Source organism: Symphalangus syndactylus, chromosome 12, assembly GCF_028878055.3.
Source record: "Symphalangus syndactylus isolate Jambi chromosome 12, NHGRI_mSymSyn1-v2.1_pri, whole genome shotgun sequence".
Taxonomy (NCBI): Eukaryota; Metazoa; Chordata; class Mammalia; order Primates; family Hylobatidae; genus Symphalangus; species Symphalangus syndactylus.
The window spans coordinates 40,499,423-40,522,521 of record NC_072441.2 but is presented as its reverse complement, the minus strand read 5'-3'; the positions used below and the strand labels follow the sequence as shown (position 1 = coordinate 40,522,521).

The 23,099-nt window shown below is 38.0% G+C and overlaps 1 protein-coding gene and 1 long non-coding RNA gene across 6 annotated transcripts in view; one reads left to right on the top strand and one right to left on the bottom strand.

Annotated features, from left to right (window-relative positions):
- Positions 1–12,878, bottom strand: part of SH3GLB1 (SH3 domain containing GRB2 like, endophilin B1) — a 41,484-nt gene extending 28,606 nt beyond the window's left edge. For 4 of the 5 annotated variants that reach the window (XM_063624311.1, XM_063624312.1, XM_063624313.1 and 1 more), the window contains exons 1-2: positions 11,979–12,114; positions 392–533 (exon numbers count right to left, since the gene is read on the bottom strand). In XM_063624311.1, coding sequence (XP_063480381.1) covers positions 392–533; positions 11,979–12,050 — 214 coding nt within the window. In that variant the 5' untranslated portion in view covers positions 12,051–12,114. Of the gene's footprint in view, positions 1–391; positions 534–11,978 lie in introns of all 5 variants that reach the window. The other variant, XM_063624315.1, reaches the window with a different exon arrangement.
- On the top strand, positions 12,306–13,474 carry LOC134733721 (uncharacterized). Its single transcript, XR_010117344.1, has one exon. It is a non-coding gene; the product is annotated as an uncharacterized lncRNA (long non-coding RNA).
- The last annotated feature ends 9,625 nt before the right edge of the window (positions 13,475–23,099 follow it).

The following is a 23,099-nucleotide window of genomic DNA, read 5'->3' as shown; positions in this document are numbered from 1 at the left end:
CACACCAAAAACTTAAACATAAAAAATGGTACCTACTTAAGCATCTATATAACTTTGTCTTGATTTTTATCTAGGGACAATTCTTCCCTAAATGAAAAAGGAAAACATATTTATATACACAGCTGCTCATAAATCTTAAAATTCAAAGTCACTGCCTAAAACTGAGATTTTTTATAAGGATTCTATAAAAGATTGAAAAATATTTTCAAATTGGTTAGGTACGTAGCTGTTTATCACTTCCTCTTCACAAAAGTACACACAAAAAACCCCACAGACCCTGAAGCTACAATAAAAAAATCCTGTTTTCAGATGGCCATTGAAACTTTTTTTTTTTTAACATTTAAAAACCCACTAATAGTACTTAAGGTACAGAAGAGGTAGAGTTTCTTACTTGGATTTGGCTGCAATAACACTTCAGTTTGTTTCATTATTTTTTCTGTCCATATTTTGGTACATTCAGCTTTGCTAAGGAGGTTCTCTAAGTGAGCATCCAATTCTGTCTTCTCAGCCTGGCCAAGCTTTTCTTCTGTGAACTGTTATTGATTGTAAAACAAAAATTAAATATACTGCAAATAAATTTTAGGGAACCATATCAATAAGTAAAAAGCAAATTCAAAGCTAAACAATCCTAAACATACAAATAACCATGCTCCAGCTTTGTAAGCCATTGCTTATGAATACTTTTTTTTGCTCCTATGGTAATTTATCCATACTTCTTTTGTGGATGACCTTACCTTACAGTCATCACATACTCTTAGTTCTGCTAAAATGTATGGTGTGAATTCTACAAAAAACCTAAGTATATTTCTTGGTATATAAAGCATGCAACTATTTCAACTACCTATCCTAGGTAGACTAGGATAATGGTAAGGAGTAAGAGCTTTGAGTCAGTTCGATCTGAATTCAAATCTTAACTTCGTTGCTTGCTGTGTGACCTGAGCAACGTATTGAATATTTTTTCTTTAGTACCCTCTATTATAAAAGAGAGACAATACATATTTTATAGTATTTGGGGGATTAAGTATGGTTGTGTATGCAAATCACTTTGGTGCCTTGTAATTATTAAGTTTTAAAAGAGCTGTTAATGTTTATTGTGGTTTATGTCTTATTAGCACTTTAATCACACCTAGTTAGATAAATAGTTTCCCAGAACATACCATAAAACCTGTCATTTAAGCTGTTGAGGATATGTTCCAGCAATTTATTTACAGACTAACTTTTGGAACATATCCTATTCATACTATGAAGACATCTTTTAAAGGTCATAAAATGTGGTTAAACATACTCAATGAATCAATTTTTATTATTGAATATACTGGTATTTGAGAAAAGGTAGCATTGTCTATATAATAATAAAGAGGTAAAAAGATTCTGTGTGATCTAGAGCCTTCTGGATACTTTTAATTAAACATTAGAGGTGATGACTCAAGCTGTTTATCATGCATCATTTTCCTCTAGAATATGTGGCTTCCTCTCATCTTAACACAGGTACATCACTAGCATTAATTCTGTGCTCAGTAATGACTCACTTCTGGCTGACAAAACAGTGTTCACCTTGCGTTTTTCTCCTTTCATTTCTTAAAAATCTCGTTTGCTACTCTATTTTCTGAGTTTTATTGTTTCTTTCAGCATCCTTCTTCTTGGTTTAATACTTTCAGGTTATTACCAGCACCTTAAGCTGAAGGGTCCTCTAGAATTCTATTCTTAGACTTCTGGTTACAATCTCCACTGAGGCTCCTGTTTAAGGGCCAGAAATAACAGCTTAAATAGCCTTTGTAAAGCCTTGGGTCTTTTTGAGAATGGTCTATAGCCAGCCCCTGACCCAGTGGGTAGAACCAAAAATAGCAGTTCCAAAGCTATTGCCTAAGCCCATAAACTTGCAGTGTAGCTGGAGGATTGGGCACTGAGCAAAAGCAAACTCTGATCCCAAGGCCAGCTGGATAAACTATGCAACCTCATTCTTAACAGAGAACCCCATAGTCTTTACAGATCCCTGAAGATTCTAAGCAACAGACCTCCTACTAGACTTTTACATGTTCAAAGTCTACCACCAATGGCTATATAAAATAACTCCCAGATAAAGTGACCAATAGGAAGGGAAGAAAGGGAATACCTTTCACTCAGGTGAACATCACCTATAAAGAGTGATCTAAAAAAAATTCTTCACTTAGCCCCTTAAAAATTGAAACTGCATGCATAAATTTCCCTTTAGTAAGCAAGTTTATCCATTTGTTTGTTCGTTTCGTTTATTACTTCAACAAATACTTATTAAGCACCTACATATGTGCTAGGCACTCTTCTAAACACATGGGTTTCAGCAGCCAACAAAACAGATAAGGTTTCTGTTCTTAGGAAGCTTACATTTTATTTCCAAAGACAGACAATAGATAAATAAATAATCTGATAATAAGGATATAAAGACATGAAGACGGTAAAGAGGACCAACATGGTTGGTTTGTTTCTGAGTGACATACAAATCCAAGTACAGAGAAAGAATTCATTCCTCAGGGAGAGGAAGAGGGAGAGCAGGAGAATCAGGGAAGGCTTCAGTGGGGGAGGGATGGGCAACTTGGGCCTAGACAGGGGAGCAGGAGTTTGAGGAGTGTGAGATGGGGGTAGTTAGAGAAATAGCATCTCTGAGTAGGTAACAAACGACCTGTGACTGAATGATATGAACTATGTTAAGATCTAAGGAAAGAGTGTATAGTCCTGATGATTTATCTTCCAGTTGCACTATTTCTTTAAGTTCATTACCATCACCCTCACACATATTAAATATTAATTTCTCTGTGGAAATCCTTAACTTATCATTAATAACCAAGAATAGATTAATAGAAAAATCAACAGATCAATAATTCAAAATCAGTACTTATGGCCAGGAGCAGGGGCGCCTGCCTGTAATCCCAGCACTTTGGGACGCTGAGGTGGGCAGATCACTTGAGCTCAGGAGTACTAGACCAGCCTAGGCAACATGGTGAAACCACGTCCCTACAAAAAAATCCAAAAAATTAGCCAGGCATGGTGGTGCACACCTGTAGTCCCAGCTGCACTCCACTGCACTCCATTCTGGGTGACAGAGCAAGACCCTATCTCTAATTAATAAGTTAATAATAAATATAAAATAAAATAGTCACTGAATTTATCTGATATAAACTGAGGTTCAGGGCAAGTTTTCTCCCGACAGTATTTCAGGAAAATCAGCAATTAGAAAGTTAATTATTTGGAAAATAAAACATTTCAATCTTCAGGTAAAAAGGCCTGTTTGCTTAATTATTTAATATTTTCTTTGTGACTCTCATGATACTGCCTCCCAGGTATCTCAATAAATATATATTCTTTTTGAAAACAGTATGAAAGTATAACAGAGCAAAGACGGGTATTTGCACTAAGTGATTTATTTGTATGAGTCTGAGGAAGAAAGAAAATATGTTAACTGATAAAGATTCTACAAACACACACAATTAGTAGTTTTTTTTTTTTTTTTACTATTCTAGTTCAGAATATACATGGAACCCTTACACATGAGTGGGACAGTCTAATTACAGAAAACCTGTTTGGAAAATAGCAGTACTGTAGGAAGGGTCACATGACAATGTTTCTATGTTTCACATTTCAGCACATTATATATAGTTTTGTTTTATTTTCTAATTTCTTTAATGTTTTATTTTTTCAACAAGACCATTTACATCTTTCTTATACTTCTGTGTCAAGGCTTAGTGTATGTTCAAAAATTCCATTAACTAAGCTGTGCATTCTACATCAAATACTCGAAAGAATCTTAAAATATAGGTAAGAGGCCGGGCGCGGTGGCTCACGCCTATAATCCCAGCACTTTGGGAGGCCTAGGCGGGCGGATCATGAGGTCAGGAGATCGAGACCATCCTGGCTAACACGGTGAAACCCCGTCTCTACTAAAAATACAAAAAAATTGGCCGGGCGTGATGGCGGGCGCCTGTAGTCCCAGCTATGCGGGAGGTTGAGGCAGGAGAATGGCGTGAACCTGGGAGGCGGAGCTTGCAGTGAGCCGAGATCGGGCCACTGCACTCCCGCCTGGGCGACAGAGCAAGACTCCGTCTCAAAAAAAAAAAAAAATATATATATATATATATATATAGGTAAGAATAATTGTGGAGATTAATACATTGAGGCTCAGGGTGATTTAAACACTTTGTCCAAGGTGTCATTGTTGGGATTCAATCTCACATCTGTTTGACTCATAGTCTTATCATGCTATACTACCCTTCCAGTAAATACTTGCTGATTTCCAAAATTAGTATTTTCTATTTCTATTACTATTATCTAATCATATTCTGTGCTTCCTTTCTCCTATGTCTGTTCACAGCACTCTGGACAGCTTTCTCCTCCAGATCACTTCCGCTTTCTACAAGATATTCAATAATTACTCACCAAAATTAGTAAACTAAATCCTATCATGAATGAATAAAAGGGAGGAAGACACACAATAAGGACACTGCCAATGCTATCATATTTTAAAATTGAAATTATAAATTTAAATCTTATTACTTAAATATAATTGTAAAAGACATAATATTTCCCACAATTTTATCATTGTGGAAGCAAAAGGATTTTTCCAGAATTAATCAGAAGTACACTATATTAAGATAACAAATACAATATTTAATACGTTTTCTCTAAAGCATTGTAAATAATGCATCTACTACAGACACTAGGAGTTATCTCAACTAAATTAAGATTTAAATTACTAATCAAAAATATTTATGGCTTCTACTGCAAGACGATCAGCGTATGATGTACTTCTTGCCCGAAAGGATTTTATGATCTACTAGGATAATACTGCCTTGACTCAAACAAAATTATAATAATTGCACTCTTTTCAGAAGGGCAAAAGACGTATTAATTCTTTCTTTTAGAAAAAGATCCCTTTCCTAGTTACCAAAAAATTTTAAATTAACCCATAAAAATTTTAGTTTTCAACATCTTCAAGTCAAAAATCATTACTGATTTTGTAATCTCTTGATAATAGGTATTAATAAGAAACTGGTTGATTTTAAGCATATCTTTTAATGAATAGATGACAGTATAGTTTAATAATTAAGAACTTTTGTGTAAACAACCTAAAAGGCAAACTGTAAATAAGCTTCTTAGTAAGTCATTAAACTCCGTGTTTTCTAAAATATAATTTGATACATAATTTTTTCATATTTCATTTGTAATAGGGCAAAGTGGCATAAGAATAGAAAGTTTAATCCTCTTTTATATATTTTCTCTAAATATTGCTTTGCAGAAAGAATTGTCTTTGAGTCGGCTACATTATACCAGGCACTGTAATCCTTTTACTACAGGATAGGCATATAACCCATATTATTAAATAAGGAGCCTGGATTCCAAACTCTACTTTTAGAAAAAAAAAAAGACTACAAATAAAATGGGTGTGTGATCAAAGACATCTATTTAATGCAAACTCTAATCACCAGTATTACTAAAGAGTAATACTCTAAAAGTAATTTAAATTTCTTGGAAAATATGTAACACAGACCCTGAATAATGTATTAGTAAACTGTAAAGTGCATCTTTCTCCATTGGTTCCCAATTTTGGCTGTTCTTTAGAATTACTTGAGGGAGCTTTAGAAAACACTGATGTCTGGTCTGATCCAACCCCTAAGATTCTAATTTAATTGGACTGAGGTGTAGCTCATATATTGGCATTTATAAAGATTCCCCAAGTATTTTAAGTACAGCCAAGACTGAGAACCACTGTTCTAAACTCATTCATAACTGTTTAAATATGTATCGCTTGGTTTAGTGCATGCTGCATTACTTTACTTTCCTCTTTGGCCCATTTAGGAATTTCAGCTGTTATTACTGTTACTTCACTGTGCTGGAGTTTTGCTTCAAATATATTAACTGTGTTGAGGTTCTTTCAGTAAGTTGGTCTCCAAAGAATATTAAAGTAATTGACTTAGGTGTTTGATCATTTTAAATACAGCAGCAAAGCAACTGGGAGTCCATCAGTTGGGTGTGGTTAAGAGTTTAGGATTAATTTGTAGCTCTGTCATTACTTTAAAAATACTTTCAAGAAAGGCTGGGCGAGGTGGCTCATGCCTGTAATCCCAGCACTTTTGGAGGCCGAGGTGGGTGGATCACCTGAGATCAGGAGTTCGAGACCAGCCTGGCTAACATGGTGAAACCCCGTCTCTACTAAAAATACAAAATTTAGCCCGGCATGGTGGCGCGGGTCTGTAATCCCAGCTACTAGGGGGGCTGAGGCAGGAGGATCACTTGAACCTGGGAAACGGAGGCTGCAGTCAGCCAAGATCGTGCCACTGCACTCCGGCCTGGGTAACAGGGCGAGACTCCATCTCAAAAAAAAAAAAAAAAAAAAATTCTTTCAAGAAATATGATGAATTGAAGAGTTTTATAGATTTTCTAATTACCTTACTCATATAGTACATAAGTGTACATTTTAACATCAGGTTAACAAACTGTTTTCTATTTTACTAAAATAATGCAAATAGCACCAAAGGATGTGAAAACAGTTTTAAGTAACATTAAACATGTAGAGTTTTTATATAACAAGAAAATGTATGGATTTCGAATGTGACAGATTTATTAGAATTTAAGAAACATGGTGAAGCTGTCACGGTGTGAATTCTGTAAAAGAAACAGGATTTCAGAAGTGCTTGAGAGAGTTGTTTGGCCAAGCTGGAACTCCAGGGAGGGTCTGACAAGAGCTATTTAACGGCAACATCATATTCATCTTTACATCCTTAGCTTAGACACACCATGACACTTGCTGAAATAAATGGGAGATCAAGGCCAAGCTCAAAACTATATTTTAAAAACTATATTCCTTAGAAAATAGCTGGTGTTCATGAAATTCATAGTATGACTTTAATAATCAGTTTAGAGGAAATGTTAGAAAATTAAAATGAACTCCCTCAAGTAATTTGATTTGAAAAATTCTTTTTAGAAAATTTATGCTCTTATTTTAATGATGGTGAGCAAAGCTTTGCTTCAATAAGAATTCTGAGTTAAAAACACATCTCTTGTTCCTTTATCCACTTGAAAGATTTATCAAATAAAGTTATTCACAAAATGGCTATTTGCTACAAAGAATATTTATGACAAATTTGAGACTATTACTATGAAGTCTTTGAGGGCAGGAACAGGGTCTCATTCAGCTTTGTATCTTTCAACGCCAAGCACCTAAGAGGTACTCAATTTATACTGGTATTAGTTAACTTCAAGGTCAGCAAACATAATGTTAGAAAATACTAATAAAGGCCGGGCGCGGTGGCTCAAGCCTGTAATCCCAGCACTTTGGGAGGCCGAGGCGGGCGGATCACGAGGTCAGGAGATCGAGACCATCCTGGCTAACACAGTGAAACCCCATCTCTACTAAAAATACAAAAAATTAGCCGGACGTGTTGGCAGGCGCCTGTAGTCCCAGCTACTCGGGAGGCTGAGGCAGGAGAATGGCATGAACCCGGGAGGCGGAGCTTGCAGTGAGCCGAGATCGCGCCATTGCACTCCAGCCTGGGAGACAGAGCAAGACTCCGTCTCAAAAAAAAAAAAAAAAAAAAAAAAAAAATACTAATAAAGATACCGTTATTTAACATGCTTATCGTTGCCCTTCAAAGATTAAACTTCACATATGGATAGTAATTTGCCTGGCTAAAATGATATAAAAGATGAACCATGTTAGATGTTGTGAGAGGGGAATAAGAAACAGAGTTGATGCCTTACACATACAAACTTATTAAAGATGTGAAAGTCAGAGTAACAGAATTTTAGAGTTCCAAGAAATCTAACATAATAGTTCATTAGAAGAAAAGTGCCACCTAATCATTCAGAATTGAAAGTGATTCAGGATTTCACAGCAAGCTCTTGTGGCCTAAGAAGCCTTATCAGCTGAGATGGATTTGAAGCTATATCTTTAAAAAAAGTTTATTTTACTTTTATTTTTTAATTTTTTTTACTCTCTCCATTTTGGAGATGAATAAAGTTGTATCTTAAGGAAAGGAAAGAACAGGCAGACAGGACACTTAAGAGGAGTCTAACTATATGAACAAAAGCCTAAAATAAGTACAAGATATTTTGGAAATTAAAAAATAATTTGGAATACAGTGTTTATATAAGTGAGAGAAAGGACCAGATTGTAAGGGAGTATTTAATGCTCAATTAAGAAGTTTGGACTAAAAAAGATGGATTCTAAGAATAAATGGCATTTAAAACTCTAGTAAAATAACAATTAAGCAAGGGTGAATTACCTGATACTTTTGTATTTTACCATCTTGAGGTACTTAAAAACAAGCACCCAAATGGGCTAGTTAAGAATAAACATTCCTACTCATTTATACATTCTAGTCTAACATTCTTTTTAAGGTACCAAGGCTTATAAACAAATTTTAAAAGGAGAGAAGTGGAGTGGTGGTGGGACTCATCTATGTGCTTTACTAGTTTGACCTTTTTTTAAAGCAAGAAAAGTTTAATTTTTAACTTAGAAATTTTTAAGTAAAATGGAAAACAATGCATGGTGTTGGCCAACCAAAGAATGGCATATTCCTTACAGTACAATTTGATTTGAATGAAAATTATTATTTATAAACATGAACATTTAATTCTCTCTCTACTGTTCTTACTGCTTATAAAGAGACACTGGCATAGCTCTTAAGCTATTCTTAGCATGAAACTTGGTACTTTGGCATTATACTGATGTCAATGCAATTTAATGTAGGAACTCAGTGATGAAATAAATACTGAGATGAGAAAGCAGTGTTTTGTTGAAAACTACCACACAGCATTCCAAATTTCACACGTTCTATTTTAGAAGCATCCTTTTTTTCTTACAAATTTTATCTTTAAAAAAGTATTGTAGAAAATGTCAAACATACAAAGTATAACAGTATAATGAAACCTCATGAACCCATAACCAACCTTCCACAACTGTCAACATTCTGTTAATGTTGTTTCAGCGACTTCTGTTTTTTTTCTTCTGAAATATTCAAAAGCTAATCTTAACTGGTGTGGTGGCTCACGCCTGTAATCCTAGCACTTTGGGGAGGCCAAAGCAGGTGGATCACCTGAGGTCAGGAGTTCAAGACCAGCCTGATCAATATGGTGAAACCCCATCTCTACTAAAAATGCAAAATTAGCTGGGCGTGGTGGCGCATGCCTGTAATTCCAGTTACTTGAAAGACGGAGGCAGGAGATTGGCTTGAATCGGGGAGGCGAAGGTTGCAATGAGCTGAGATCACGCCATTGCACTCCAGCCTGGGCAACAAGAGCCAAACTCTGTCTCAAAAAATAAAAGAAAATAAAAAAAAACCCTGCAAAAACCGAATCTCAGATATGGTATAAGTTTATCCATAAACATTTCAGTATGTATCTCTAACAATTACAGACACGTTAAAGGAGCCTGTTTCTCCTAAAATTTTTCCCTTAATAAATGGCTCAAGCCAAAATCTTGGAGTCATCCCTGACTCATCTTTCTCTCATACCTCACAGCCAATCCGACGGCCAATACTGGATAATTTGGAACCTTCATTGCTACCACTGTAATCTAAGTTACAATCACCTTTTACCTGTGTTATGGCCACAGCTCCTTCATTGGTCTCCTTAATGCCCCTGCAACTTCAGTCTTTGTACTTCTTCCTGCTGCCTGAAATACTTTTATTCCAAAAGAAAACTAGGTCTGTCACTTCCTTGAGGTCTCCTGAATTTCATCCTATTAGAAAGACTTGCCCTAACCATCCTGTCTATACAACATGATACTAATGTTAGAAAATACTAAGAAAGATATTAACAACCACCATCTCTGCGTTATTCTATTCTTCCGGCCATGATTGTTATCACCACCTGATGTATTTACAAGCTTATCTTCCGCTACAATCTAAGCTTCAGGAGGGCAGACACTTTGTTGATTTTATTCACTGCCGTATCACCAGTGTCCATAGCAGCCACAAGCAGACATACAGTAGACACTTAAATATTTAAAACTGAAAAGAAAATTATTTGATGGCTAACAGATTAGCACAAAATTTAAAACTTTTTCCTAAAGAATTTGAAACAAGGAATTAACATTCTTTGGGAAGTACACATTTTGAGAGCTTTGCTAGATTTAATTTTTTAAATTGAGTCTATCCACAATTTTAATCAGACTAATTCTAGTAAATGTGTCCTCTTTAAGGGGTATGAGTTATATGTCTGAAACATATTTAACTGTATTTAAAAGAGTAGCATTATATAGTGTCAAATCCTCATAAGCATCTAGAATTATAGGTAATAAGCACTAGGGCAAACAAAAATACCAAGGGCTCTAGTCCTCTATTGCAATCAATGTTAAAAGTGTACAAGTGTCTCACACATCAAAATTCATTTCAGACCCTCAATCACTCATTCTTCTTGCACCTTGTCTTTGAAATATTGGAAGCTAGTGAATTTAAATCAAAACATTATTTTAACTATAAAGGTTCAATGTCTTTACAATATATCATATTTTAGGGAAGGAAGGGAAGAAAAGGGTTAAGGCAGCTAGCTTATTACTCACCATGCAGATTTTAGAACTTAGAAATCAAAAGCTAGAAGGAATTTCCCACCTCTAAAGTGTTACTTGCTTGTTGATATGGAAATGGTCAGACTGTACCAGATGATTTTTAAGGTCTCCCTAGGCCACAGCATTCTATTATTCTAGCTATCTTAAATCTGGAATGCTTATCCCAGAAGAAAAAGCAGCTTGGAGTACTAGGTCAGACAGCACCTGGTTATTTACTAGTTGTGCAAGTTTCTTAACCTCAGTAAGGCTGCTTCCTCACATATATAAAAGGGGTTAATAACATCTATCTGGCAAAGTTACGGAAAAGACTGGAGATAATATGTCAAATGCATTACAAAGTGCTTGACAGGTTTTTCATAATATAGGCAGCTATCACCTTGCTCTAGCTCTACTACTCTTTTGCCAGGGATAGTGCAATGTGGGATCAACTGTGCCAACAAAATTGGGGCAAAGGCAAGGAAAGTAGTAAAGCCATAGAACAGATTTACATTTCAGCACCAATTTGGTATGCATATTAGAAAATTATATTTGTTTTCTTTTTACAAAGGAGAATGTTGTTGCTACCGTGACCGTAAACACCAGATTGTTTATAACTCATGTTGTGAAATTTACATCTGTTCACAGATTTACTGAGTTGGCATAATGTGGGTGATGACTGTGGGAAACGGCCCAAGTTCCTTAGTACTGACACTTCCTTGATTGCAGAATATCGAGAGGTAGTCAACTTTTCCCCTTAAAGTATATTTCAAACATACTACTGTGACTATAGCCATAACAATATCCCCGCATCTCTCCTTGATCTACAGCTGGTGCTTCCCATTTTGAAAAAGAGTGAGAACCCCCCAATCCTAGGTTTCTTGTGGTCTTGGCAAAGTCTCAACGCCAACTGGCGATCTCCATTTCCCCCGCGGGCTGCCAAGCCCAGGACAGTCCTTTCAGGGAGAAAGAGGGCCGGAGGGAACTGTGTTGGCAGCTCTCTGGGTTGAAGGACAGGAAAAGGAAACTCCCTTCTTGGACTCCGAGGGGAGGGTGAGAGACGAAAGGAAAGCGTGGGGGGTAGTGCAAGAATGGCCTGTGTCTCGGTTACCCCAATGGACTCGCAAGCCTCCGCCAGCCCCGGGGTGGAGGCCACATGAGCACTGGCGTCGTGGGATCAGAAAGGCGGACAGTGCAGCCTTAGTGTTCTCCAGGGGTGGGAGGAAGCTCCCGGCCCCGTCCCCACCCCGCCTCGCTTCCCATGGAGCGGCGGTTGGGCAGGAACGGGGCAGAAAACTGCCGCCGGGCCCGGGGAGGGGACCAGGCCGCGCCCATCTCCCAGGCCTCTGGCTGCAGCAGGCCCGCTGGGTGGTCGGCGAGGCCCAGGGGCGCCGCGTCGGGCTGGGGTCCCCGCCCTCAACCTTCCCGGGCGCCGCCACCCCTTTTCCCCCCAGCACCAGCGTACCTGCACGGCGCGACTAAGGAAGGTGCCTGCGTCGGCCGCCAGCTTCTTCACGTTGAAGTCCATGATGTTCATCCTGGGTGGCAGCCGGGCGGAGCCGGCTGACTTAGCGGCGGCTAGGCGGAGGCGCCGCGGCCGGGTTGGGACGCAGGGCTAAAGCGGCGAGGGCAGACGTGGTAGGTGGAGGGAGGCGGCGCCAACCTCGCAGCCGCAGCTGTCGTTTCCGTGAAGGGGGAGGATGAAGGCGGGGCGAGGGAGGAGAACAAGCGCCCGCGGCGGCAGCGCCAAGGATGGGTCAGTCAGCCCGGAGAGCGGCCGCTAACGTCTACGATGGGCCCCGCGGGCGAACCGGAGATGGACGGGCGACCCCGTCGTGTGGACCCGGATCCCAAGGGGGAAACGAGCGCGGGCCGCGGGGCGGAGCCTTTCTCGAGGTTATCGCGGGAACAGCGACCCCTTGAGGATTGCGGCGGCGCAGCCCCGGGGCGCGCCGGGAGCTCCGCCCGACTCCTGTGGAGGAAGCGGCGAGGGCGAGCCGCAGGGTCTCGGCGCTTCTGCAAGCTTGCACTTAATGAGAACCCAGAGCGAACACGACCCACATTTCTCTTTTTGCTTTAAGAGTAAATATAGGAGTTACAGCATAGAATTACAATATCTGGACATTAGAACTGACAGGTCCTGGTCACAGTATGGCACCGCGCGACACACTTGGTCCCTGAGGCCTGGATGCCGCTCAGCGAACGTTTGCGGAATGGGGTTGGATTTACTGTCCCCCACAGAGCCGGTTGCTCATTCATTCAGCATAATTGAATACCTCCTGTGTGCCAGGCACTGAATCAAGTGTCGGAGATATCACGCTGTAAGACAATGTCCTGCCCTGAAGCTCCCGGCCAGTTACTTGACAACCTTCCGGGACCTCAACACTACGTGCCTACTGTGTGAAAGCAAAGTGCCAGGTGGAGGACACAAAGATGGCGAGCGACACAGGATAGCCCTTAACAATTAAGCTTGACTAATTTTAATAACAAATGATAATATGATGTGACATCCGTTCCAAATCCTGTCGTTCCAAGTAACTTCTTAAGCATCCTTCACGATACAGCCTCTGCTTGAAAGGAATTAAAACAGGTACAAGCAAGGAAGGAGACGTTGCTATCATATTTCAAGAATAAGAAAATGCTCTCTGTTTTGTGTGGTTGTGCAGCAGGCAATGAAATGAGCTTATATTCAGGCTTCCGTGTTTTACTGAAACAACAGTCGCAGATGCAATAGATGTTAAAGGTTGAAAGATGAGTGCAGTAAAAGCATTATGAGGACAAGAAGAAAACGTAAATATTTGTGTTGTTTCATTCTTTGTTGTGGTGGCAGAAACAGCTCCCTCTTTCTAACGTAACTCCAATATAATGGAATCTCCCAGCTTTGAAATACTCCATGTCTGTTTCATTTTCCAGAAATATGGAAAAATGAATATATAATAAAAAAACCCTATTTCTCATTTATTGTCTATTTTAGATCTTTATGTGGAAAAGCACTTACTCTTTTCCCAGAGCGCTGTTTTTAAAGTAGATATATTTGCCATAACCTATGCTCGTCTCTACAAAAGGATCACACCTCCGTGTCCACCATTAAAGGGGAAATTCTTAAATGGTGGACACAGTGGTGTCCCTGAATCCTCATCCTCAAGTGTTTCGATCTTCCCAGTCTTGGGAAAACAACAATGTTACTTCTTTCTTTTGCACCCTCTGTAGCTGTAATCCTGTTTCCCCATTCTCCATAAAACACTTACCTTATTTTCACATATCCTTATTCTTAGCCTTTGAGACTTTTTTTTTTTTGAGACAGAGTTTTGCTCTGTCACCCAGGCTGGAGTGCAATGGTGTGATCTCAGCTCACTGCAACCTCTGCCTCCTGGGTTCAAGGATTCTCCTGCCTCAGCCTCCCAAGTAGCTGGGATTACAAGCATGCATCACCACGCCCGGCTAATTTTTTATATCTTTAGTAGAGACGGAGTTTCACCATGTGGGCCAGGCTGGTCTTGAACTCCTGGCCTCAAGGGATCCGCCTGCCTCAGCCTCCCAAAGTGCTGGGACTACAGGTGTGAGCCACCGCGCCCAGCTGATTCGCTTTCTTTACAGAGAAAATACAAATCATCACTCTATTTGGCAGAAGCCTCTTCAACCAATTTCCTTATTTCCAGCTCCTGTTCTCTCCACACTCTTTCCTGCATCATTGCCAAATGTTTCAAAGGAATAGGTGTCTCAGGTGTTCTGAGTAGAGCCACTGCTCCCTTAATCTTGGCTGCACACTGGCATCACCTGGAGAGTTTAAGCAACCACTGATGCCTGGATCCAGTCCCAGAGTGTGGACTGGGCATTGGGATGTTTTAGGATTTCCTCTAGGTGTTCTTAATGTGTGACCAAGGTTGAGAACTAATTTGTCACCCTCTAGAACTTGCTCCATCAGTCTCTACCCTTTGCCTACAGATAGATTCTATTTCTCTTACCAGATATGAGTCCTTTAAGGGCAGTGTCTGTTTCCTATTTATTTTTATATATTTTATCCTTTACACTGGCAACATAGTGAATTCCCAAATGATTTAGTAAGTGAAGAAAGTAATCAAATCAAGATGTTTACAGTGCTAAGCTCTTTTGTGACACCATCACCGCCAACCTAAATTTCCAACTATTTATCCATAGATTCAATATTTCCAGTGTCAAGTCTGTTGTAGTTTGCTTTTCCTGAAAATTCTTTTCTTGGGTTTCCTATATTGATAAATTGAATCATACACATCAAATCACCTAAGCCAGAAATCTGAGTCCCCTTTGATTATTTCCTCTTATTTCCCACCACCAGTTGGTCTATCCTGGCAATTTCTTCTCTGAAACTCTTTCCTATTTCTCATTTTCATCCTCTTTTTAAAAACAAATTTTTTAACTTGAAACAATTTACAAACTAAGAAAACTGTTGCAAGAATAGTACAAAAACTTCTGTGTACCCTTTGCCTAGAAATCCCACTCAAACTTTGCCAATTATTCTAATGTCTTTACAGCAAAAACGTCCCAGCCAAGAAAGATCATGTGCTGCATCCAGTTGGCTTGTTGCTCAGTTCTCCTTCAGTCTGGATCAATTCTTCAGGCTTTTTTTGACACTATTCCTTCCCCAGAGTTAGCCACTATTTTTAAATTGGTATGATTAATATCTATTATGTTTTTGTACCTTCACTGAATTTATATGTATCTATAAATGGTACTACTATGTTATATTTTTAAACTGCATATCATATAGATAAATCCTTTTGCATTTACGGATCTAATACTTCTATTTGTGTATTTGATGACTTTTATTTTTTGTGGATTGATTCCTTTTGCTTTGTACATTGATTCCTTTTAGCTTTTTTTTTTTTATGGCTGGTTTTTAGTGATACAGAAAAAAATGTTTCTTCTGTCAGAGACCCCCTAAGATTATCACTGGCTAGTGAGCAATTTTTATATGAATTTCTTTCTTGGCTTGGAAGTTCTAAGATCAGATATTATAAATTTGAACCCAGATCAGTGGGAGTACAATCTATGATTCAAATTCTCAAGGGAGAGAGATCTTCCTTGTTTTTTTCTCTTTCAGAGCTTGTGCCATGACAGAAAAGCTTCTTACTATGCCAGAGAGTGAGTTTTATCTAGTCTACCCTTTCAATCAGGGTACAGAATTTCATGGGTTTTTAACTTATATGTGTGTGTGAGGTCATGAAGTTGGGGGACAGGGTGTGCTCACAGTTAACTGATTTCTGCTTGCACCAAGGGCCCAAGGTATTATCACAAGTTACCATGTATTTTTAAAAATTATAAAGGCCAGGCACGGTGGCTCATACCTATAATCCCAGCATTTTTGGGAGGCTGAGGTGGGTGGATAACTTGAGGTCAGGAGTTTGAGACCAGCCTGGCCAACATGGTGAAACCCTGTCTCTACTAAAAATACAAAAATTAGCCGGGTGTGGTGGTGGGTGCCTGTAATCCCAGGTACTCAGGAGGCTGAGGCAGGAGAATCACTTAAACCCAGGAGGCGGAGGTTGCAGTGAGCCGAGATCACGCCATTGCATTCCAGCCTGGGCAACAAGAGTGAAACTCCATCTTAAAAAAAAAAATTAATGAAAATTGTATATACTGTATTGTATACAACCTGATTTGTAATATGTATACATCTTGGAATGGCTAAATTGAGTGACTTAACATATGTATTACCTCACATACTTATTTTTATGGTGAGAACACTTAAAGTCTGTTCTTAGTGATTTTGAAGAATACAACACGTTGTTAACTATACTCACCTTGTTGTACAATAGATCTCTTGAACTTATTCCTCTTATGTAACTGAAATTGTATATCCTTTGACCAACATCATCCAGCTCCCTCACTCTCTCCCAGCCCTTGCTAACCACCATTCCACTCTTTACTTCTATTGAGTTCAGCTTTTTTTGATTCCATATTTAAGTGAGATCATGCAATATTCAACTTTCTGGGCCTGGCTTATTTCACTTAACATAATGTCTTTAAGATTCATCTATGTTGTCACATATGACAGGATTTCCTTCTTTTTAGAGGCTGAATAGTTTTCCATTGTATACATATATCACATTTTTAAAATCCATTTATCACCACATGGATTTAAACATTCAAGCACCATCCTCATTCTATTCCAGTATGCTCCTCAGTAAACTTGCAGGCTTTGGGAATAATCAAATACAACTGAAATTGTCTTCTTTGTTATGCCTGGACAACCTTCACAAGGACAGACTGCCTAGACTGACCTCTTTGCTGCCAGCTAATCAGTTTACCATGAAAAATGTGCAAACAAGACTCAGTCTTTCCAGACTGTAGTTTTTTTTCTCTCAGAAGTGAAGCATTTGCCCTTCTTGCTTGACAACAGTATAATGAGTGTTTCCCTATATGTGAAAAAAATTTTCATATAAATAACCAAATGTCTCAGTTATTCTTTGATAATAAAAGCTTGGGCCAGGCACAGTGGCTCATGCCAGTACTTTGGGAGGCTGAGGCAGGTGGAGGCTGCTTGAATGCAAGAGTTTGAGACCAGCCTGGGCAACATGATGAAACCCCATATGTACAAGAAATACAAACAGCTGGGCCCAGGAGGTGGAGGTTGCAGTGAGCTGAGATTGCACCACTGCACTGCAGCCTGGGCAACAGAGCAAGATGCTGTCTTAAAAAAAAAAAACAAAAAAGCTTAATCTTATCCTCAAAGATATTATTTCTCCACTCTTACTCATCTTAATACTTCCATTGACTCAGTTGTTCAATATAAAAATCTGGGACTATTTTCAATGCTCTCTGGTTCCTCATCCCTACCTCCGTCCCAATATCCAATTCAATTCAATTCCCTCCCAATATTCAATATTCAGTAGATCTGAATCTACTGATAGCAACCATGATAGTCTGAGCCAAAACCATCTGTTGTTGGGACTATTGAAATACTCTCCTAAATGGTCCTAATTTTTCTCCGTACATTCATGTTCATCCTCTTCCATTTCGTTTCTGCATAGGAGCCAGAGTGTTTTAAAAAACCATATATCTCATTATCTCTCCTTGTTTAGCTACAATTGGCCCGTCATATCCATGGGCTCTGAAAGCACAGATTCAACCAACCAGGGATAGAAAATATGTGGAAAAAAAGAATAATTAAAGACAACAACATAACAATAAAAACAATACAAATAAAAACCAACACAGTATAATAACTATATAGCACTTACATTGTATTAGGTATTATAAGTAATCTAGATATGATTTAAAGTATTATCTCTTTAAGGGAGGATATGCATAGGTATGGCGTATATAAATACTATGCCATTTTATTTTTTATTTTTTTATTTTTATTTTTTTTGAGACGGGGTCTCGCTCTTTCACCCAGCCCAGAGTGCAGTGGCGCAATCTCGGCTCACTGCAGGCTCTGCCTCCGGGGTTCACGCCATTCTCCTGCCTCAGCCCCCCGAGTAGCTGGGACTACAGGCGCCCGCCACCACGCCCGGCTAATTTTTTGTATTTTTAGTAGAGACGGGGTTTCACCGTGTTAACCAGGATGGTCTCGATCTCCTGACCTCGTGATCCGCCCGCCTCGGCCTCCCAAAGTGCTGGGATTACAGGCGTGAGCCACCGCGCCCGACCTACTATGCCATTTTATATAAGGGGTTTGAGCATTCAAGGGGGAAGAGTGGCATCCTAGAACCAATCCCCTGTGGATACTAAGGGATGACTGTACTTCAAATGATTTCTATTATACCTATCATAAAGTGATAAAATCATGAATCCCCAATATGGCCAACCCTTTCACAAGGCCCTGTTTAACCTGCCACCTACCTTCCTCAACTCATCTGGTACAGCTGTCTCCCTTACTCACAACTGTAACCACACTGCCCTTATTTAAATTCCTTTAGGTAACAAACCTTTTCCCACCTCAGGACCTTCACTCATGCTTTTCCTGCTGCCTTAAATCTCTCTTGCTGCTCATTATTTAGGAGTTGGCTCATCACTGTCTCAGAGAGTCCCTTCCTAAACTCCGTACTAAATTAGGGATTCCCTTGTAAGTCCTTCACGTCTTTAAACACAATCTGGATTCATTTATATAATAATTTGTGTAATTTAATCCCTACTAATCTATAAGCTCAAAAAGGTCAGAAATCATATCTGCTTTTAAAAATGTTTTATATAATACAAGCCTAGCACATAGCAGGCACTAAATACTCTGAACAAATGAGTGAGATAAGGTATGTGGAAGCTTTTCGCACAGTACCTGACACTTAGGCACTACTCAAATTTCTTTTCCTTTTTAATTTTAAAGATTACATTAGATATTGGTCTTCTACTTAATAGAATGTTGTTAGTTTTTTTTTTAAAGTATGTATTTTAAATCTTTTGAATGACCATAATAATTCCACTAGATGTCAGACTAACCTAAAAATTTGTTATAAAATTAAAGTACTGTGTATGATTCCAGTGTTCAGTTGACTGGTTAGATGATTCTCATGTTGTTAATTTGATGAAGAGAGTTAATGTTTTTGTAGATACCTTTGAAATTAAGATTATGGATGCTCCATGATTGTATATGGAGTACCGAGGATATAATCCTCTTGTGCTGTGGAAGGTTATAGATATTTTGGTTTTCTTATCAAAGACTTGCACTGTCCCAATAATAAAATACTTATATAATAAAAAATAATGACTGCTAATATTTATTGAACACCAACTATATATCAGACACTTAGCTAAGCACCTTATATATTTTATCTCATTTAATCTCCATTAGTAAGTTATGACAATAATTAAAAGTGTCTTCATTAATAAAACAGTCTTGTGAGATAAATAGTATTATTAACCTCCTTTTGAAAACTAGTGTTTAAAAAAGTTAAATAGCTGTTCTTAAAGGCTCTAGAAGAGATAGTATAACCTATCAAAATTATTTATAAAAACATTTTAAATAAAAATAACTCCCTATTTTGAAAACATAAAGTTTTTTAAAATTTTTTTTATTATACTTTAAGTTTTAGGGTACATGTGCACAACTTGCAGGTTTGTTACATATGTATACATGTGCCATGTTGGTGTGCTGCACCCATTAACTCGTCATTTACATTAGGTATATCTCCTAATGCTATCCCTCCCCCTTCCCCCCACCCCACAACAGGCCCCGAGGTGTGATGTTCCCCTTCCTGTGTATTAAAACATAAAGATGTTTTAATAACAATAGTTTTGTCAACATTTACGCCACTTGGAACTTGGGATTTCATTTATGAGATAAATAAATGATGTTGGTTGGTGGAAGAGATTAGGATGGTAGTGGAAAGAGCATACAATTTGGAATTAGATCTTGGTTTGTATCTCAGCATCACCATTTACTAGCTTCAGTCTGAACTTGGGCAAGGTATTTCACATCTCTGAGGCTCAGGTCCCAGTTAATTGGGGATATAATACAATGTCTACCTTGCTATGCTGAAGTAAAGATTAAATAGAAAAATACACAGAAAATGCTACTACAGTGACTGGCATGTGATAAGTTATAGTTCAATATATCTTGTTTTAAAAAGTTTTTTGTTATAAGTGTCTAAATCTAAGAGCGGAAGATACTAATTTTGTAAATACTATGGGTTACTAGCCTCTCATATTTTGGTCATGGTAGATGAATATACAAAATAACAATGTCAAATTCATACTTGAATGGCTTAAAATTTATCTATGGACAGTTTACAAACACTAACTGTTTAATTCTCAAAATTAATGAGAACATTTCCATGGAAGAGTTAAGAAGTAAGATAATATATCTTGCATTTAAACAACGTTTTAAAAGTAGCGTTGGTGCTTTGATATGATAGCAAAGGAGGTTGAGAGAGAAAACAGATTCACTCTTTTCCTTCCATGTTTATTACTTGTTATCATTTATTAATACTAACATATTACTTCTGGCCTAGACTCCTTTAATAGCCTCCAAAATTATCTCTCCATTTCACTTTCCTTTACGCAAGTTTTCAAGATGAATACTTCTAAAAATATAGCTCAAATCATATTACAATTTGCTCAAGCATCTGCCTACTAAGGAAAGTATGTATACTACTCTTGTTAGAGCCATGTCATAGACTATTTTCCTTATTTTTACTATACAGTATGCCCCTGTAAGCATTCAGAACTGCATTGAGATATGTGAACACAATAGCTAATGTCCCTGATTCAATTAATATTTTGAAAATATTTGTAAATTTATTTAATGGGGCTGGAGTGAAATATATTTTTCTTTTAAATTTAAGACATTTAAAAAACCCAGAAAATATAAATAATAGTGTAACAAAAACTTTCATCCTTCTCATATAGAAATAACAATTTTAAAAATCATAACTTAGTTTTTTTAAGGGCTAAAACATTATTGTTTAAGCTTAAGATCTAGGTAACTAAACCAACACTCTCAGTCTCATTCACCTTTCTGCCCTTCACTCAAAGCCTCCCCTAGGAAGAGTTTAATGTATTTCCTGCCCAGTTTTTAAAATACGTTTACTTATTTATATTTACAGACAAATATAGTATATCTTATGCTGTAATTTATGTACACGATAGCATATTGTACCTATCATTTTGTAATTTTTTTACACAGTATTATATATTTCAAATCTGTTTAATATAGATTAGATGAAATTCATTTCTTTTTTTTTTTTTTTTTTTTTTTTTTTGAGATGGAGTTTTGCTCTTGTTGCCCAGGCTGGAGTGCAATGGCGCAATCTCAGCTCACCGCAACCTCCGCCTCCTGGGTTCAAGGGATTCTCTTGCCTCAGCCTCCCGAGTAGCTGGGATTACAGGCATGTGCCACCACGCCTGGCTAATTTTGTATTTTTAATAGAGACAGGGTTTCTCCGTGTTGGTCAGGCTGTTCTCAAACTCCTGACCTCAGGTGATCCTCCCAAAAGTGCTAGGATTACAGGCGTGAGCCATTGCGCCCAGCCAGAATTCATTTCTTTTAGCTGTTTTATAGAAGTCCATCACATGAATATACCACATATTATTTGTCAATTTCCTTATTGCTGGATGCTTAGATTGTTCCAGTCTTCACTCTTAAAAATATGCTATTGTGAATATCTTTCTTCACATATCCTGGAACACAAATAAATAGGGATACATCTGTATGTAGTGTGCATATTTTTAATTTTACCAAATGCAACAAAATTGTCTCCAAAAAAGTCCTCCCATTTTCACAGAAATTTGATTGATATTATAATTGAGTGGAAATAGTATCTACTTATACTTTTTAAAGAAAACCTATATTTCTAATTATCTTCAAGATTGAGACTCATTTCTGTAGGTAATTGGCCTTTTAATTTCCCTTCTTTCTGAAATTGACTGTCCGCTTTGCCCATTTTTTTGTTGAGTTGTTAATATTTTTCTTTTACTTTTTTTGGTTCCATATGAATTTTAGAACAGTTTTTTTCACTTCTGTGAAAGATGATGTTGGTAATTTGATAAGAAGCATTCAATCTGTAGGTTGCTTTGAGAAGTATGGCCATTTTAACAATATTGATTCTTCCAACCCATGAGCATGAAATTCTTTTCCATTTGTTTGTGTCATTTATGATTTCTTTCAGCAGTGTGCTGTAGTTCTATTTGTAGAGATCTTTCACTTTTATGCTTAGATGTATTCCTAGGTATTTTTTTTTTGTGGCTATTGTAAATGGGATTGCATTATTGACTTGGCTGTCAGCTTAAATGTTATTGGTGTATAGAAATGTTACTGATTTTTGTATGTTGATTTTGCATCCTGAGACCTTGCTGAAGTTTTTTTATCAGGTCTAGGAGTCCTTTGGGAGAATCTCTAGAGTTTTCCAGGTATACAATTATATTGTTAGTGAGGAGAGATAATTTAACTTCCTCTTTTCCTATTTGGATGCCTTTTATTTCTTTCTCTTGCCTGATTGCTCTAGCTAGGACTTTCAGCATTATGTTGAATAGGAGTGGTGAGAGTGGATAGAATGGATATCCTTGTCTTTTTCCAGTTCTTTTTTTTTGAGATGGAGTTTTGCTCTTTATTGCCCAGGCTGGAGTGCAGTGGCATAATCTCAGCTTCACTGCAACCTGCGTGATCTCAGCTCACTGCAACCTCTACTTCCCAGTTTCAAGTGATTCTCCTGTCTCAGCCTTCCGAGTAGCTGGGATTACAGGCACCCGCCACCACATCCAGCTAATTTTTGTATTTTTAGTAGAGACGGGGTTTCATTGTGTTGGCCCGGCTGGTCTCGAACTCCTGACCTCAAGTGATCCATCCGCCTTGGACTCCCAAAGTGTTGGGATTACAGGCGTGAACCACCCCACCAGGCCATCTTTTTCCTTAAGGGGAAAGCCTTCCAACTTTTGCCCATTCAATATGTTTTTGGCTGTGGTTTTGTTGTAGACAGCTCTTATTATTTTGAGGTATGTTTCTTATTATGTTGAGGGTTTTTATCATGAAGGGATGTCGGATTTTATTGAATGTATTTTCTGCATCTATTAAGATGATCATATGGTTTTTGTTTTTAATTCTGTTTATGTGGTGAATCACATTTATTGATTTGTGTAAATTAAACCATCCTTGCATTCCAGGAATAAAGCC